General features: G+C 40.2%; 1 protein-coding gene across 1 annotated transcript in view; it reads left to right on the top strand.

Annotated features, from left to right (window-relative positions):
- Nucleotides 1-102: 102 nt before the first annotated feature.
- Nucleotides 103-17,049, top strand: part of FHOD3 (formin homology 2 domain containing 3) — a 365,756-nt gene continuing 348,809 nt past the window's right edge. Inside the window, exon 1 of the mRNA XM_042808981.1 lies at nucleotides 103-267. Coding sequence (XP_042664915.1) covers nucleotides 103-267 — 165 coding nt within the window. The remainder of the gene's footprint in view (nucleotides 268-17,049) is intronic.

The raw sequence follows: 17,049 nt of genomic DNA, 5'->3' as shown, positions 1-17,049 counted from the left end.
ACGTAGCGCCGCGCCGCGCCGCGCTGCCGAGGGGGCGCCCGCGGCCCCCTGCGCTGCCCACTCGCCCCCGGCGCCGCCGCTTCGCCGGTGCATGGATGCGCCATGGCCACGCTGGTGTGCCGGGTGCAGTTCCTGGATGACACCGACCCTTTCAACAGCACCAACTTCCCCGAGCCCACCCGGCCGCCGCTCTACACCTTCCGCGAGGACATCCCGCTCGGCACGCAGCTGGCCGGCGTGCACCGCCTGCTCCGCGCCCCGCAGAAGGTACGGAGGGATTCGGGAAGGGGGGCTCGGAGGTAGGAGCCGGTCGGAGCCTCGGAGACGGGACGGCAGCGATGCGGGGCTGCCCCCAGCCGCGCTCCCCGGGCATCCCCGGGGCAATCCCTGCAGCCGCGGTCGGGTGAGGAAGAGGGGAGGAATCCAAAAATCCCACCGCAACCCCCTCGGCCCCCCGTTAGGTATCAGCATTGGCCCATCTGAGTGCCTCGGGGCTTAGGGACAGCTGAGCTGCGGGAGGGATCCGAGCTGGGCTTGGCAGGGCTGTATGAGCCAGACGGTTACAGCAAGGGCTTGGGTAAAAATAGCAGCCTGTCTGCTGCCCTTGAAACAATTGATACAGCTCAGGAGCTGCGGCGTGTCACCGCCACAGCCCTTGTCACATCTTACCTGCCTCTGCTGCCTGCTTCTTGGCGTGTGCTGGCACCCGCATGCTGCCCTTGAAGCCGGACAGCCAGGCATAGGGCTCGAATTTTCAGATTTCAAAGCAGTTCCATTGACTGACATAATAATAACGGCCTTTCACTATTATCTTACATCTGTACATTAGTTCTGCAGGGCGGACTGAAGAAAAAAAGGGACTTTTTTTTTTTTTTTTTTTTTTTTTTTTTTTTTTTTCCAGAAGAAAGCAAGGCAAAAGTTGTAAAACTTTTATTCACTCTCTGATGAAGTGGAAGGAAAATACTCTCTTAACATCACTTGTTGCATTATATCTTGCTCTGGGGAGCTTGCAGGGAGATGACAAAGGGCTGTGTGTGCTCTCAGATTTAAGGATATCCAAAGCCCAATAAAAGTATTTCAGAGAAAAGCTCTTGGAGCAGACAGAAGTTTTGCATTTGTAGAACAGTTTCTTGCATAATAGTTGCCAAGGATACAGCATCCAGAGAGCAGAGCTCTGCCTTGCACACAAAAACGTTGGGAGTTCTTGGTGCACTGGGTCAATTCTGTTTTCATGTGCTCAGTGCTCTCTCATTCAGAGACTGGTCCCATTGTTTCCAAGGGAGGCTTTTTTGGGAGTCAGAGCTAATTAAAAGGACAGGGCAGATTCTGACACCTCGTAAAGTAAATAAAAAGATCATTTTTAATCTGGATTTACAGTTAAAGCAACGTCATTTTCAAGAGTATTCCACTGTGTTGTGTTTTGCTATTACTTCCCTTTCAATGCTGTCTGTGCATTTCTTTATAACCCTTTTCTAACTAAAAATCCCCAAGGATTCTGTGCCTGAGGGGCCACCCCAAATCCACAATCACTTCTATGTGCTTAACTCCTGCCCTGCATTTCAGTGTACTGAAATGTGTTTCTGGAGCTTACTTGATGTTTGAAAGCTGGATTTCCAGGCTTAGGATGAAAGATGGCAGAAGTCTCTCGAGGTGCTATTGAATGATAGCTGCTCAGCTAATGGCAGTGACTTGTTAATCTGGGGCTCTGACTATTGCAAACATTTGTTTCTGCTGTTCTAACTGTGTGGGTAGGCTCGTGGGAATCTGCTTACATGGTTAAAGTTACCTTTGCGTTTGCAAAATCAAGGCCTATTTATTTCTGGGGTGCTTTAATTATTATGTCTCTTGGCATTCCCTTAGCTTTTACTGAGAAAAAAATGCAGTTGGTTAGACTTGTTTATGTTTACTGAATGCATGTAAAGCTTAATTCTTTGTGCGCACTTGCTGTTAGCGCAGCCTTTCTGTGTTTGTGATTAGATCTTTTTGTGTGTTGATGTAGTTTTGCGAGTTAACTGATTTCTGTCACTTTTTAAGGACAGGCTTCCCACTTTCTTTTATGGTGGTGGGGAAGGATTTTTTTTTTTTTTTTTTTTTTCCCTCTGTGTCTTTTCCTCCGGGCTGTATTCACTGGGTCTCTAGGAGGTTACCACGTGGGTTGACTGAGCAGAGCTCTTCCACATTTGTCCTCAAATTTGTCTTGATCTCTGTGATCTCAGAGGAATGCATCTGTCAAGGCAGAGTGCAGTTTAAAATTCAGTTGTCAGCTCAATTTGACATATTTAAGGTTTGACTGATCAATTAATTACTTTGAAAATTAGTGAGCTAATGGCTGAACAGACTGTTTAATATCTTGATGGCGACTAGTGCAAAAAAGCTTGAAACAAACTTAGCAGTTTTTAGCTGAAATACATAGTAACACCCGTCTAAATCAGTTCTGATCTCTTCTGAGTGGGTGGCATGTTTGCCACTGAGTTCTGCAGGAAAGTGACCTATGTTCTTTTTTCCTTTAATCTGCTTTCAAGTTATCAGCTTTTGATTTAGATGAATGTTCACATATTCCTTGGAAACACGGTGGCACCTGGTGACTTTGGACCACAAGCTGCAGAGTAGTATGCACATAAAGAGTTAAAACTTGTGATTATTGTAGAAGTTTTGTAGTTAATACTAGAGTAACTTGTCACTGTAAGTTGAAATATTGTTATACATTACCAATACACCCCCTTAAAATTTAAATGAAAAATCAGTCAGGCTGTCATAGAATTATGGTATTGGCTTTTTGTAATGAACAAATGTCGGAGTTTGGCTCCAAGTGGCAATTCAATTCTTTGGAAATAAAACAAGTGAAATCAAGAAGAATTTTCCTTTTAAGGTTACACTTAGGTTTGGAAGCAAGTTTCAATCCGTAAAGTGTCTTCCGAATGGCAGTGTCTTTAGATTCCTGTGGAGGAGTGCACTGAGGTTAGATGACTCGGGTTCATGAATGCTGTCTGGGATAGGATTTACAGCCCTGAATGCTTTAAGTATTTGGATGAGGTGAAAAATTCTAACTGGCTGACTGGGAACTCTGAAAAGAGAAGGGTCTGCAATCCTGTTCCCCTCTAGGGGGAAGAAACCTCCTCCTTTTTCCTTTTTCTCTGTGCACGGCTTTCCCAACGGCCATTCCTTTGGATGAAGCAGCTCACCCTGCACTGTAATGCATTTGGTTCTGCCTAGTGTGCCTGGGGCAGATGTGTCAAGTCCAATTCCATGGGGCACTGTGGTCAGGATTGCTCACCAGGAAAGCATGGTGGCTTAAGATGCCTTGATGCTGATTTGACTGAGATGATGACATGTGTAGATACAATTAAGTGCCACAAATTCTATCACAGTATTTCTAGTCTTGTCTGCAAAATCTTGTTGAGATTACATTACAGAGTTTTTGTGGGTTGCTTTTATTGGTTCGAGTGCTCAAGGTGTTATTTCAGATTTGGCTTTTACCCCATTGGTTTGGAATATTGTTGGTCTATCTTTCTCACTGTCCGTAGTACTAATGAGAACTGGATCTAGTCTGGACTGTGAATTCAGATGGCCCTTTTGCCCATTTCTGTGAACGTTGGGAAAATTCAGGACTGGATCTAAATTTGTGGCTTGGGCCCTGTGCCAATAATGCTCTTTGAATCTAATTTGGTACTTTGGGTTTGTTGGTTTTGAATTGCTTTGAGTTACTTGATACTTCTGACTTGCTGACACAGGGTCATTCAGGAGAGTGGATATATATACATGGCCAATGTCAAGTGGTATGCTTTTTTTTTTTTTTTTTTTTTTTTAAGAGATCTTATTCATATAATTACAGTGTGCTGAGTATGTTACCATATTCCATTCTCATATTACACTGTACTGTTTAGTGTACTGTTTAGGGCAGCGATGTAAGAATTGTATGTTCATAATAGTATAGGAAATCACACTATTTAATTTATGAAAAAACGTAATTCAAATACTTTGTTTGATAGGGGAAAAGAAAAAAAAAATTTCCTTGTGCATGTGGTGTACTGGTTGTCCAGGTGGAAAGGGAGAGGTACAATGTTATAACAATACATATTTCCACCTCTTGTTCTCTCTTGGAAAAAAAAAAAAAAGAAAAAAAAGAGGCAGCTTCTCCAAGATCTTGTAAATAGGAACAGTGTCATTCAAAAAGCAGTGTTATAAGCAAATAAATGGAGTTGGCACTAGAAGAGGGATTGTGGAGTTTCATTCATAAAGAAGAAGGAATTTAACTCTTGATTAAAAGCCATGGCTAACTCAGGATATGGTGTGATGCAAACTGACAGCAGGGACTGTTCCACAGGGCCGTGTCCTGGCATGAGGCTCAGCTTTGGCGCAGAACTCAGTGCCAGAGGATATAATCCTGCCAGCACCTTCAGGTTTTCTTACAGCAGCAGACCTGTGAGCTGCCTCAGTGACATTAAGAAATGACTTGGTGCATAGAGGCTATTTAGAAAGAGAAAAGGGATGGTTTAGATTTTGATCCTGGAGAGCAGAGCAGCCGTTCTCTGAAGAAAGCATTTTTGGTTTGGCTCCGCTATGCTTTTCCCTGGATCTGAAGAATAGAAGACAAAATCTTTTCCTATTTGTATCTTGGAAAATCACAGAATCATCGAATGGCCTAAGTTGGAAGGGAAAGATGAAAGATCGTCTCATTCCAATCCTCTTGATGTTGGCAGGGCTGCCACCCACCAGATTAGGCTGTTGGGGCCCCATCCAACCTGGCCTTGAATGTCTCCAGGGATGGGCAATCCATAGCTTCTCTGGACAGCCAGTGCCAGGGCCTCTAGCCTAATTTTCACTTCTTTTAGTTTAAAGATTTGTCTTATTACTATCAGATTGTGTAAAAAGTTTGTCTCTCTCCTGCTTATGAGCTCCCTCCAAGTGCTGAAGGGCCACAGTGAGATCTCCCCCAGAGTCTTATCCAAGGTAAACAAGCCCAGGTCCCCCAACCTTTCTTTATAGAAGTGTTCCGCCCTATCATCATCTTTATGCTCACCTTTGGATCCAAAATAAGCACACAGACAAAGGAAACTGGCTGATATCTTCTTCAAGTATCACTGCAGAGGATTGGAATGGGTTAGCTGAGGAATATATCAGTCAAGGGCCATTAAGATGACCACGTCTTTCAAATTCTTTCTGAGGCTGGTGAACATCTTTGATGTTCAGGGCTGATGAAGCCCTTTCTCATCCTTTTAGAGAAGAGAGTTTAACAGAGCAGTTATTTCCAGCAGGTTCCAGATTTAACCAAGAGTTTCTAGAGTTTACAAAACCTCATACTTCAAGAGATTGACCCCAGAGTGGTTTACTAAGGAAAACATGGTAGGACCAGGCTCTGTTTTTGACTTGAGAGCATGATCTGCATCAGAGTCCTATGTGGAGCATGATACTATAGGAGAGCATAAATATACTTGGAAGCATAACCACAAAAAGCTACCCAGAGTCTGGCAGCTTGTTATTTTCAGCAGTATTGGCCTTCAAAGAAGCTAACATCCTGGTACAGCAAGGACAATTTGACTGTAAAATGCTGGATTTGGACAGTTTAACGTATGAGGTCTTTGAAATCCTTGCAAGGTTCTTTTGTTCAGTGATAGTTTTAACAAGTTATAGTTCAGTTTAGCTTAGTTGTGTGATTTAGTCTTGAAAAGTGTATTGCAAAAGCAGTGGAGCAGAACAATCTCAGAGCTCTAGGGGCTGAACTGAACATTTCTCTTTTAAGTCGCTTAGCTGCTGATGGCTCGAAAGTTTTTGTAGTTTTAAGAATGATTGGAAAAAAGCATGGTGTCAACTTCATAGATCTTATAGTGCTGTTAGATTTTGAAATTGGTTCAGTCACATCCTGTGTATGAAAATTTATATCACTGTAGGATATTTTTAATCAAAGAAAGGAGGAGTTAGACCTTGCTGCTGTAATTCCTCAGGTCTTGTACTTGCAGTTACAGATTTCAAAGTTTTCTTCCAAATCTAGTTGTAGATAGGTCCTTTCTTTCAAACTCTTCTGAAAGAGCTCTATGAAGATTGCTGACAGCTTCAGTTAGCAAGAGACTTAGAAGGCTTCAGTCTGTATCTGTGTTGGTGAAGGAAAGATCAAAGAAAGATGTGAAGTTGGTGTGCTGCAGTCTACTCTTTTGCTGTCCCATATAAGAACAAGACTTCTAAAAACTTTTTGGAGTTGTGTTCTCTTTACTGTGCTCGCACAGCTATCCTATCTTGTAAGTAATTAGGGTCTTTTTTTTTTCTATCTCATCTGGCTTGCTTGGCTGTCCTCCTGTATACACTGCCCCATGTAATGCAAACGGGTGTTAAATTACCCTTCTATCACATTCTTACCTATGATGGTTCTCTCAGCTTTACAGTCCACCTTCTTGGCTGTCGAAGCACCCACACCTCTCTGCAGCATCTGTTTAAAAGAGCCACAGAACCACAGTGACTGGAAGAGAAACTTGTACCCATTTAAAACTTTGAAGTAATGCAGTCAGTCTGCCTAGAATTTGATGAGTACAGGTTGGGACCTCTGCGTTTCAAAAAATGAATTTTTCAGTGAGCCCAAGTGGTCTGAACTGGGACTGTACACTTCTTTGATAAACAGTGCGTCAGTAGGCTGTACCTATGTACTGGAATATTACTTCATTACTGGCTCAGAGGAAAGAGTGCCAGCCTCTATACTTCTGTCATCACTTTCCACACCACCTGGATTGCATTATATTAGTATTAACTTTATATTGTATTACAGTTATTAAGAAGACAGCAAGGAATGTTGTTACATGTTTTTAGCACAGGAACAAGTTGGGACAAAAGTAGCAGTCTGTTCTCTGGTAGGCCCAGCTACCTAGAAGCATCTGCATCTATCTGGCATATGAAATTATTGAAGGAAAGGTGAGTGAGGCTTAGAAGTTCACTTGCCACATGTCATCAACTTAACACATATATATGTATGTAAAATGCATTGCAGTTTACAATTCCAAACACTTAAAAAGAAATAATTCTTTAATTACAAGCATTTTTAAGAACGCTTTTTTTGAAAAAAAGCGCAAAACCTTAGACTTTTTTCTTCATTTTCAGTGTGACTGTTTGACTTCAGCAGTCATACTACTAAAATGTGAGGACAATATTTATGTGAATTACAAAGTCCTGAAAAACTCTTAATTTTCATCCTGGATGCCCAGTCACTACAAGCCAAAGCATTATTATTAATCTCTTGGTAATATCAATCATGATTTTATGTCTTAGTAGGCTCTGTAACACAGAGTGAGGCAACTGAAAAAGTGGCTTACTCTCCTTTAGTCATAGTTCTAGAAGGTTTTTTAAGACAAAATACATATTCTTGGAAAAACTGGACCTGGTGTTGCTGGGATCACTAATAGTTAAACTCTTGATATTGTTAAGGTGAGAAAAAATCATAAAAAAGTCATAAATAACTTGTAATACACAACCAGAGTGAGTTGGTGGCACTTATCTAGCTGTAGGGCAGATGAAAGTGGGACTTTTCTAGGATTCAGAAAAAATTGGTATCTTTAACTGCTTTTTATTACTACACTGCAGCAGCTGCCCCTGCAGTGTGACTTGTGGCTCCACAAAGTGGGTAGAGTTTCTTGTTTTGTTTTCTCTTCATCTCCAGCATTGTAAGAGAGTTTTGCTTGCAAAGAGTTGTTGTCCTCTGCTCTATTTATGGGACGTGGTAAAGTCTCTGGTGGTGTAGACTCCCCCAGGTTTGTCAGAGAATTAAGGATGCCTGTTGCACTTTATTCTTTGCACCTGAGTAGTGCAGCAGTCTTGAAGGACTGGGGCAATTAAAGGCAATGAGCACCTGGAGAAGTAGGAGTGATCAGCAGTATGGAAAAAAACAAAAAAAAACAAAAAAAACCCAAACAACCAAACAAAAGTTCTTTAGTCTTTGGGGGAAAAAAAAAAAAAAAAAAAAAAAAAAAAAAAAAAAAAAAAAAAAAAAAGGAAAATTCTGAAGTTGTGAGGTTCGTTTATGCAGTTAACTTTAACAGGCAGTTGGGATCTTTGTGGTTAACTGCTTTCTATCAAAAAAAGTAAGTGAATTTGTGGGATACTCTTTTATGGCTTTTTTTTCATTGGAAGAGGTGAAAGGACTGAGAAGCCTTGTAGTAGTTGGTGCTAAGGAAAGGTGGTGAGCTGTGTCTGGTTGCAAGAATGATGGTTTGAAGACTACCACCTTTGCTACTACTTTCAGTCTTAAAGACTTTCTATCACGAGGCAATTTTCTTCAAACTTCTTCCTTTAGATGTCTTTGCAGGAATAGTGGAAATGCTAAAGCAGGGCTTGAAACATTGATTGAGCACCTGATAGGAAGGCAGGGCCAACCCAGGGGAGCTCAGGTGTATGCAATGTACCTGAGCGACCGGAAGGGGTGAAGCCAGGATCCACCCCTTCCCAGACCTCATTTAAGGGTTGGTAGTAGAGGCAAGGGTATCTTGCTGGAGAACCTTGCATACCTGAGGCCTTCTAAAGGTAAGCAGCTTCTTTCTTTTATTTCTATACCTGTGGCTGTTGTATTTGAGTAAGCCCTTGCTTGCTGCAGCTTAGGACCTTGTTGTTCTGCTGCCATTGCTGTACTTTATGCTGTGTTATAATAGGAAATTGATGGGAATGTATGCTAAATGCTTTTCGAAAGCAGGTAAAGCAGTCAAGTCTGAAGAAGGAGGGGCAATGATAGGTCAAATGACACTATCTGTGCTTTTCTATCTCTGCACATGATTTGTTCTCGTGTTCATTGCAACTTTTTTTTTTCCCAAAGTATTCTGTATTACGCTGTCAGGTGAGTCAAGCTTCTCTTATAAATGCGGAAGACTTACAGCTTTCTAGTGATCACAAGATGTTCTGGCTTAACTTGCAGTGGAAAAGAAAGGTACAGGAGAAATGTGTACTTAAGGTAGATGTGTCTGATGTGATCTGTTAGATCTGTTGCCTAAATGACTTGCATCTTGTAATGGTCATTGCTAGTCAAAGTTCAGAGACTCATAGAATCACCAAGGTTGGAAGAGACCTACGGGATCACCCCGTCCAACCATCCACCCATCACTAATAGTTCTCACTCAAACATGTCCCTCATCACAATGTCCAGATCTTCCTTGAACATCTTCAGGGTTGCTGACTCCACCACCTCCCTGGGCAGCCCATTCCAGTGCCTATTTAAACTCTTATGTAAAAATATCCTAAAGGATAAATGATGATGTTGTGTTTTTTGTTTTATTTTTTTTTTTTTTGTTTTCATAGTCTCAAAACATTAAGTCCTGAGTGTTTTAGGCCCTAGATTTGAAGTTGTTCATTATGCAGGAAATGTACATGTAGTTACAAAGGGAAGGCCTAAGAACATGACTCCAAGATTAGCAAGTCAATTAGAGCTTAGCATTTTAACTTAGTAGTTAATACTTGAATGTATGAAAAAAAACAAATACATTGAGTAGCTTGAAGAAGAAGAATCTTAAAATATGTACATATATTTTTCAGCAGATATTTTAGAGCATCCTTGTAAAAGCCCTTTAAAAACAGGCCCTGCACAAGCTACTCTGCACAGAAGTTAAAGAGTGTGCAGGGTGAGGACTGTGTTGTTTCATGCTTGAGACTATTTTCAGGGCAGGACTGAAGTGGGCTACTTCTGTGTTGACAGAATTAAGTCATCTGAACAGCTGCCAGTAAAGGTAAAGGATATTGATTTTCAAGGTTGCCAAAATGTTATCTTTCTGTCATAAGCACTAAATCAAACTGTAGGGAACTGGAGTAAAACTATCATTTGTTTTAATGTTTTCCTTTGTGGGCTCTTAATTGAGACAGGCAAGATAAAAGCATTCACTCTGCTAACAAATGCATTTGCCAGCGCGTAGCAAGTGTCTTCCTAGTGCTGTTCCTCACCATGCTGGCTGCTGAGCATGATCATGTTCCTGCAGCGTGTTTCAACATGTAATTGCATTGGCCTATATACAGTAACTTGGCTGTCTTGGAGCTTTAATCCCAGTCATTGTAAGAGTGCCAATTGAATTGCAGCCTAAAAATAGCCTGCATCCAGACATGCAGTTTGGTGCTAATATGACATAATTAAAACTTGACAAAAGCAATAGGCAAGATGCTGTTCAGTGACTTCTAGGACGTTATGCTTGACTGAAGTGTTTTCTTAACCTGATGAATATTGCTAGTGCGGTCACACCTCAAATAAATGGCCTACTTTGTTAACTTCTTTGATAGTTCTGTTAGGCTGCTGAAAGAATGCCTTTACCTTAAGGCCATTCTTTTGACTGATGTTACTTCTGTAGGAAAGCCACTGGTAATAGGCCATAGCATTTGGAAATCAGTAATGCAATATGTGATTGAAATGAAGGAAAAAAAAAAAAAAAAAAGCAGATTAGAAATATTTCTCATTGAAGTGTAAATTAAATTATGTTTATTCCCTTTGTTTGGTATGATTTGTTGCTTGTATTCTAGCAAATAGTTGAGAAAGAAATATGCAGCCAACAGAGAGAAGAGCCTGCTATCTCACTAGTAGTTACCAGCTAGGGTTATTTTAAGATGTCTCAGTGGAGACTGAAATCGTGCTCCCATGTTCTTTATCCACCAAATTGCACATCTAGAAATAAAAATTGTAATCCAGATCTCCTGAAATAATTAAGCATCAGCTCATAAAATATACTTTAGAGAAATAATCAAATGATTAAAGAATTCCTTATTGAATTCTTTAGAAGGAATTGCCATGGATTTCATGCTGCAAGGTAATCCATTTATGTGTTCTTATGCTAAAATCAAGAAAAATGAAATTAAGTCAAATTAAACTACAAGTAATTACCATGAAACTATTTTCTTAAATTGTGTGTATGCATAGTGGAACTTAAAGCAGTTTTGAATCTGCCTCTGTCTTCTCAAATTGGTTACATCTAAGTAATTGAAGTCAATACTGAAGTATATTCTGTAGGTGAGTCATGGAAGGTTAATATTGAAGATGAACTCATTCCTGCATGTTACCTTTTTAATGAGCAGTGTGTTTGGCTGTTTAAAAATAAATATGACCTACTACTCCTACTGCTATTTTTTATGGTCCCAGTTGTTTTTTAAGCCACCTTCCTACCAGAACTGAAGGCTGATGGATTTGAGGAGACTGTGTTGGGGGGAGGGGAGGTCTGTACGGTCTGTATTAGGCTTGGAAACAGAAATATAGCAGTGAGCAGGTTGTTAGCCAAATTTAGCATCTCTCCTAAACTGTGTTTTTTATCAGTTGTAACTTTTGTATTAGGTGTTATGATGAGACTTGTTTTCTTTGCAATATAATCTATTTTGCACTGTATCGGGAGGTGCAAGCTCGGTTTACAAGGTGAGGTGGTTTGCAGGTCACTGTCAGTCAGCTTCCACTAGCAGGTTTTTTGCCCTTTGTAGTAACTGTTTCTGATTGATTAAACCATGATGATGGACACTGTGTGGTGGGACAACTGTCTTAAGTGTGTGTAACCAGTGCCTGCTGCTTTTGTTGCTTACGGTAGGTGAAGAAAGAAAAGTGGCCCATAGTGTGACTGTATTTATTTATTTATCTTCAAGAAAAGTAGTTATTTAAAGCCTGGAAATAATGGGATTGTGCTCAAGAGCAAATGCTTCTATCACAGAACCATAGGGGCTGGAAGGGACCCCTGGAAGTTGTCTAGTCCAACCCCTTGCTGAAGCAGATTCCCTAGAGTAGGTTACTCAGGAAGGCATCCATGTGGGTTTTGAGTAAGTCCAGAAAAGGAGACTCCACTGCCTCTGTGGGCAGGCTGTTCCAGTTGTCTGTCATTCTCAAAGAGGCTTTTTTTTCCCTCCTGTTCATATAGGACTTCCTGGGTTCCAGTTTATGCCTGTTGCCCTTCGTCCTGTCTTTGGGTACCGTAAAAGAAACTAGTGTTTTCATTCTCAGTAGCAATTCCTGAAGTGCTGCCTGTGAAAAGGGTGCTGTCATAACCTGCAGTGTAACAGAAGGAAAAGCCAGTTGTGGAATTGCACTAACTCTGTGCTTTACGATCTCGTATTGGAAGATTTGTATACTCATGCCCATGTTCTTATTTGCAGTTGGAAAATGTGTACTGCGAGTTGCAGAGATGCTTGCACTGGGTAATGTAAGGCTGACTTGTAATTTCTTGGAGTCTGAGTGAAGAGCTTGTGTCTACAACTGAGGAGGTTTAAAGCTTTGAAGCCCTTATGTGAGGGGATATGCTGTTGGAACTACTCCAGTGCAAAAGGAAGAAACAAATACACCTTGTCCATATTATAAAGGTTTTAACTTGCCCATGGATGCATGAGTACCTTTGTGTCAGAATGGGGTATGCCAAATAAATATTTGGTCTTGTTCCTGTGATAACTGTTGGGTGATAGCTGTTCCTTCTTTCCAAAAAGGTTAGAAGTTTTGGAGCACAGCCCTTTAGCTCATTGGCATGAGTGTGGGTAGATAGAGGAGAAAAGCTTTTGGGATTCCATGAGAAGAGCTTTAGCTGAATGCTTCCTAGTTGCAGAATGTTTAAATGCTATTGTTGCTGCCAGCAGGTATTAGAGTTAACATTCTACTTAAGCTGTTTGGATATTACATTGTGCTCTTAACACAGCCTCCTAAGGCAATACAAAGCACTAAACTGATGAGTAAGCTTTTTTTGTATGATGTGTTATTTTTTTTCTTGTTCTGGGGAAAATAGATTAACACTCCTCCATCTCCAAATTGTAATATAATAGAGTATTAAATTTACTGCCTTTAAACTTCCCAAGCTTCTGTAAATAAAAATAAGGTTAAAATATGCTTGTTTTGAACAAAACATTCTTTCCAGCCTCAGTTATTATAATATGCTTGAGCCAGCCCCTGAGAACTTTTGAAATTCATTTCGCAAAGTGATATTCAGCTATTTTATTGGTCCAAGAGAAAAACGGTGCTTGTATCTCAAGCTCATCAGTATTGTAGTGACAAGTGCTTACATTTGCTGTAAGGAAAAAGATTCAATTTAATGTGTACCAGATGAAATGTGTTATAACTTCAGTATGCCATTTCTTTGAGGTAAGTAATACCTGTAAAGCTACATCTGAACTGACTTTGTTTCCCCAAGTATAAAGCACGCATGGTATGGTCAGAAGAGGCATTTTTTTTGGAATTTTTAGTCATGTGAAGTGGATGCTATGGACTGGTGAGTCACGAATATGGCCTTAAAGTGCAGCTCAGCAATTCTCTTAGACCTTCTTTGATAAAGACCTTTTGCTTTATAGTGGAGGACTGCCTTATGAAGTAAGCTTCTATGATAAGCTATTCTTGAGCAAGTTAAAATAGTTTTTATTATCCGAAACAATATGCTTCTTTCCACTACAGAATTGATGCTGTTTGATTTGACACTTACATGCCTTTAAGCACGGCTGACATGTGTCTTTTATCCTACCTTTTTTGAGACTATGTACTTTTCTTGCCTATTGCTCCTTCCTTAGTGTACTTTGATCACTCTATCACGTTATTTAATCTTAATATAAGATTAAATGAATTTTAGTTTTAATGTGTCTGTTAAATTTGATAATTATATACTTTTTTCTTTTTCCTGGAAAACTACATCCTACTTTGTACTGGAATGATTATGTTGTCAGCAGTCATATTTTAGGCTTGTATTACAGTCAGCCAGTAATCACTGATAGAATTTGTTGCATTTGTTTTCGTATTGTTATGGATTTGAAAGCTAAAGAAATGCAGTTCCCTCTGTGATAAGGGGATACCCCAGACAGTAAAGCCATGTGAAACTTGGTGTACTTAAGGGTAACCCAGTGCATTGGTTTGTATATTGAAAGTGGTCTCAGTGCAAATTTAAGAGTGCACTGTAATGAGTATAAATTCCTTTCTCTTAGCATCCTATTGAAGTTTTGGCAACTATTTTATCGCTTCCAACCAAAGAAGGATCAACTCATTATCGTGACATTGTTGAGCAATGACTTGTCAGGATGGAGATTACTGAATTACTTGGAATATTAGCATAGTATACCAAAAATAATGGGAATGACTTGGGAAAGGAACCTGTTGAATATTTTGTGGTAAATGTACCATGCCTCTCAAATGTAGCCTGGGTTATCTGATACTCAATTCCGAAGGAGGTCGTAGAGGAAGAAAAGCAAGGAAGCCTGGGTCAGCCCCTGAGAATCTGCAGACCTACATGTTATGGCTAAATTTATGTGCTGAGGTGCTTTTATGCCTTCTGTGACATGACAGTCTGTGCACTAAAACAGTGCATAATCTTTGTTGTCATCAGTTTGTTTTCTGATTTTTTTTTTTTTTTTTTGTCTCACCAAATGGGGTGACTGAGAGCTGGGTTCTGTCACCCACACATTGATTGTTGTCTTCGCTTTACAAGGCACTCAACTCCCATAGCTCACATTGCCATTCACGTGCACAAATGTTTAAAATCCACCCTTATGCTATTGGTAATGCCATGTTAAAAATGTACTGCTCATGCTTAATGTCTGAAATATCCAGTCCACTGGTGCTTTACTACTGGAGAAGGGTTCTAGATTTCACTTGTAGCACTGACCTCTGATTTCCATCTGCAAGACTTGGTTGGCAGTCTTGGGGAACTGCATTGGGTATTTTGGTTCAGCTGCTTGTGTCTTACACTCTTGTCTCATGGGGTATTTCAGTATCAGGACCTGCCTATGTCAGGTGCTTGGAACTAAATCATCTTTTAAGTCCTTTCCAAACCAAGCTGTTCTTAAATTCTACATTGCTTTCTATTTGCTGCCTTTTCTCAGGAGGACAGTGGCTGGCTTTGTAGCCTGGCACTGTTTCCTGTGGTTTGATCTTAGCCTGAGATTAAGGTGGTAGCTGCCCAGAATATCTTGTGTGAGGCCAGAGTCATGAAGGTTGCTTTGGGGACAGGAACTTTGAATCTGGTGCCTATGTGACCAAGATTGCAAAATGTATGTAGGAGGTTGTTGGTTGTTTTTGTCATTCTTTTTTTTTGTTGTTGTTGTTTTTTTTCTTAAATTGGTTTAGTTTTTTTCTTGTTTTTTTTTTTTTTTTTTTTTTTTTTTTTTTTTTCCTCTTTCCTGATTGGCAGGAAAACCAGGAGTGCCAAAGCTAGTTGGGGGATGCGTAACACTGGAGTTAACAGACATGTAAGCATAAATAGCAAAGCTTTGCTGTTGAAAATTGTTTTGTGTACTTCCAGCATGGCTGTATTTTGTATGCAACACTGAACTTCATGTTTTGTGGTTCCCCTCCAGCATGAGGACAAGGTTACCACTTACATAACAATTGATAAGTACGGTAGAAATTGGCTGCAGCTCTGTACCGTTGACAATCTCCGTTAGTTGTTTAATAAGGACCATGGTTATTCACTGCTAATCAATACTTTCACATGGTTCAAGAAGGGCAGTCAGGACAAATGAACTTTGCCTTTGAGCTTTTCAGTGGGTGCATAGACTTTAGCATGTTTAAATCCAGTTATTTTCAATGTGATTTCTTACTGTGAACATGCCTAACTGAAGAAGGAGAGGAAAAGAAATAACATTTTTCATATAAGAATGAAATCTATATGTCCTGGTTACTATAAAAGAAATTTTAATTTTTTGACTGTGATTCAAGAGATGGTTTCTTCCAACAAGCCCTTCTTTAATTTTATAAATGTATTGCTGTTACACGTCATCTTCTCTGAACGTAGCTAGGCTGAGACAAGAGCAAACTGCCTTCAGATCTAAACAAAATTACATGCTGTAAGTAAATATGTATAAAGTAGATTCCCAGTGCTTCTTTAAGGCACTGGAGGTGATGAGAACAACTGTGTGTTAAGCTTTGTGAAAGAGCTGGGCTTAGGGTGAGGATTTTAAGTCAGTATGACCATGATTATGATATGGTTCCTCTCACTCCAGAGGGATGGGACACTGACTTGTTTGATTGCTCCTAGCAAATCAGGGCCTTCACATCTTCCTGTTTGATATTTCCTAGTATACCTTTTTGCAAGCTTCAACTTCTGGATACAGAATCCGGCTATCTCTATAGGTGGCCATGCAGACTCCCAGTATCTTCCTCAGAAATTGTGCCTGAGTGTGTACCAGGAGTAGCAGATAGTGCCAGAAGAATCAGACAAGGCTACGTTAAATAAACCTGTGGACTCAATCTTAAATCACCTGCTACTTTGGGCAGTGCTATGCATTTCCTATTTAAGAAAAAGCATGTGATATTCATTTTTTCTTTCCAATAATGGTTGTTTAGAATTCTTTTGCTGCTGAGAAAAGTCTACAATAAGCAAGACAAAGCTACAAAGAGTAGTAGTATTCTTTTCTTACATAGTTAAGTGAACCTTTCCTCGGGTTTGAAATACAAACTGGATATCTCACTGGCCTGAGAGCTGGGAACACCTGCTGGTCATTTAACTGGATCATGTTAACACTAAACAATTACAGAGAGAAGATGGCTGATAACTGCAGTACAGAGACTAGGTTAACAATGGTAGTTAGCTCCTCTGGTGGTGGGGGTAACGAGACAGCAGTTATTGCCTGTATGATATTAGGAAGTTACCTGTTGATGAGGAAGTACAGATGAACACATGAAATGCCAGCTACTGGAAAAACATTATCAGGTGTTATGCATTTTAGAACATGCAAGGTGTTTTATGGGTCTTTACATCATTAAATCCACAGTATGGCCATCCATTCAAAGTAGTCATTTACAAGTCACTTTATAAAAATGACAGCAGGCCCTCATTTTGACCTACTTCATTTAATTGTAATTAGAGCTTGTATTTTGAGCTTTAATTATATTCATTCTGTGAAATATTGCGTATCTTAGTGTTCTGAGCAAGAGAATGTGGAAGACTAGGAAGTCTTAATTGCTGCTCACTCTGCTAAATGATCGGAGATCCTTCAGCTGCAGCCTGTACCCTTAACTCATAGATGCGCTTATTAAACCCTATAACAATCTCACTTCGTTGGAGAAGGAATATTCATGGCTGTCATGTTGGAAAAAGAAGTTTGGACTACAAGATATCTGAGACATCTGGAAGGGCCATGGGTTTTCCTGGTTTAAAAAAAAAAAAA

Source organism: Centrocercus urophasianus, unplaced genomic scaffold (genome assembly GCF_019232065.1).
Source record: "Centrocercus urophasianus isolate 14NV4802_14NV808 unplaced genomic scaffold, USGS_Curo_1.0 seq_11, whole genome shotgun sequence".
Classification (NCBI taxonomy): domain Eukaryota; kingdom Metazoa; phylum Chordata; class Aves; order Galliformes; family Phasianidae; genus Centrocercus; species Centrocercus urophasianus.
This window is presented reverse-complemented; position numbering and strand designations above follow the sequence as displayed.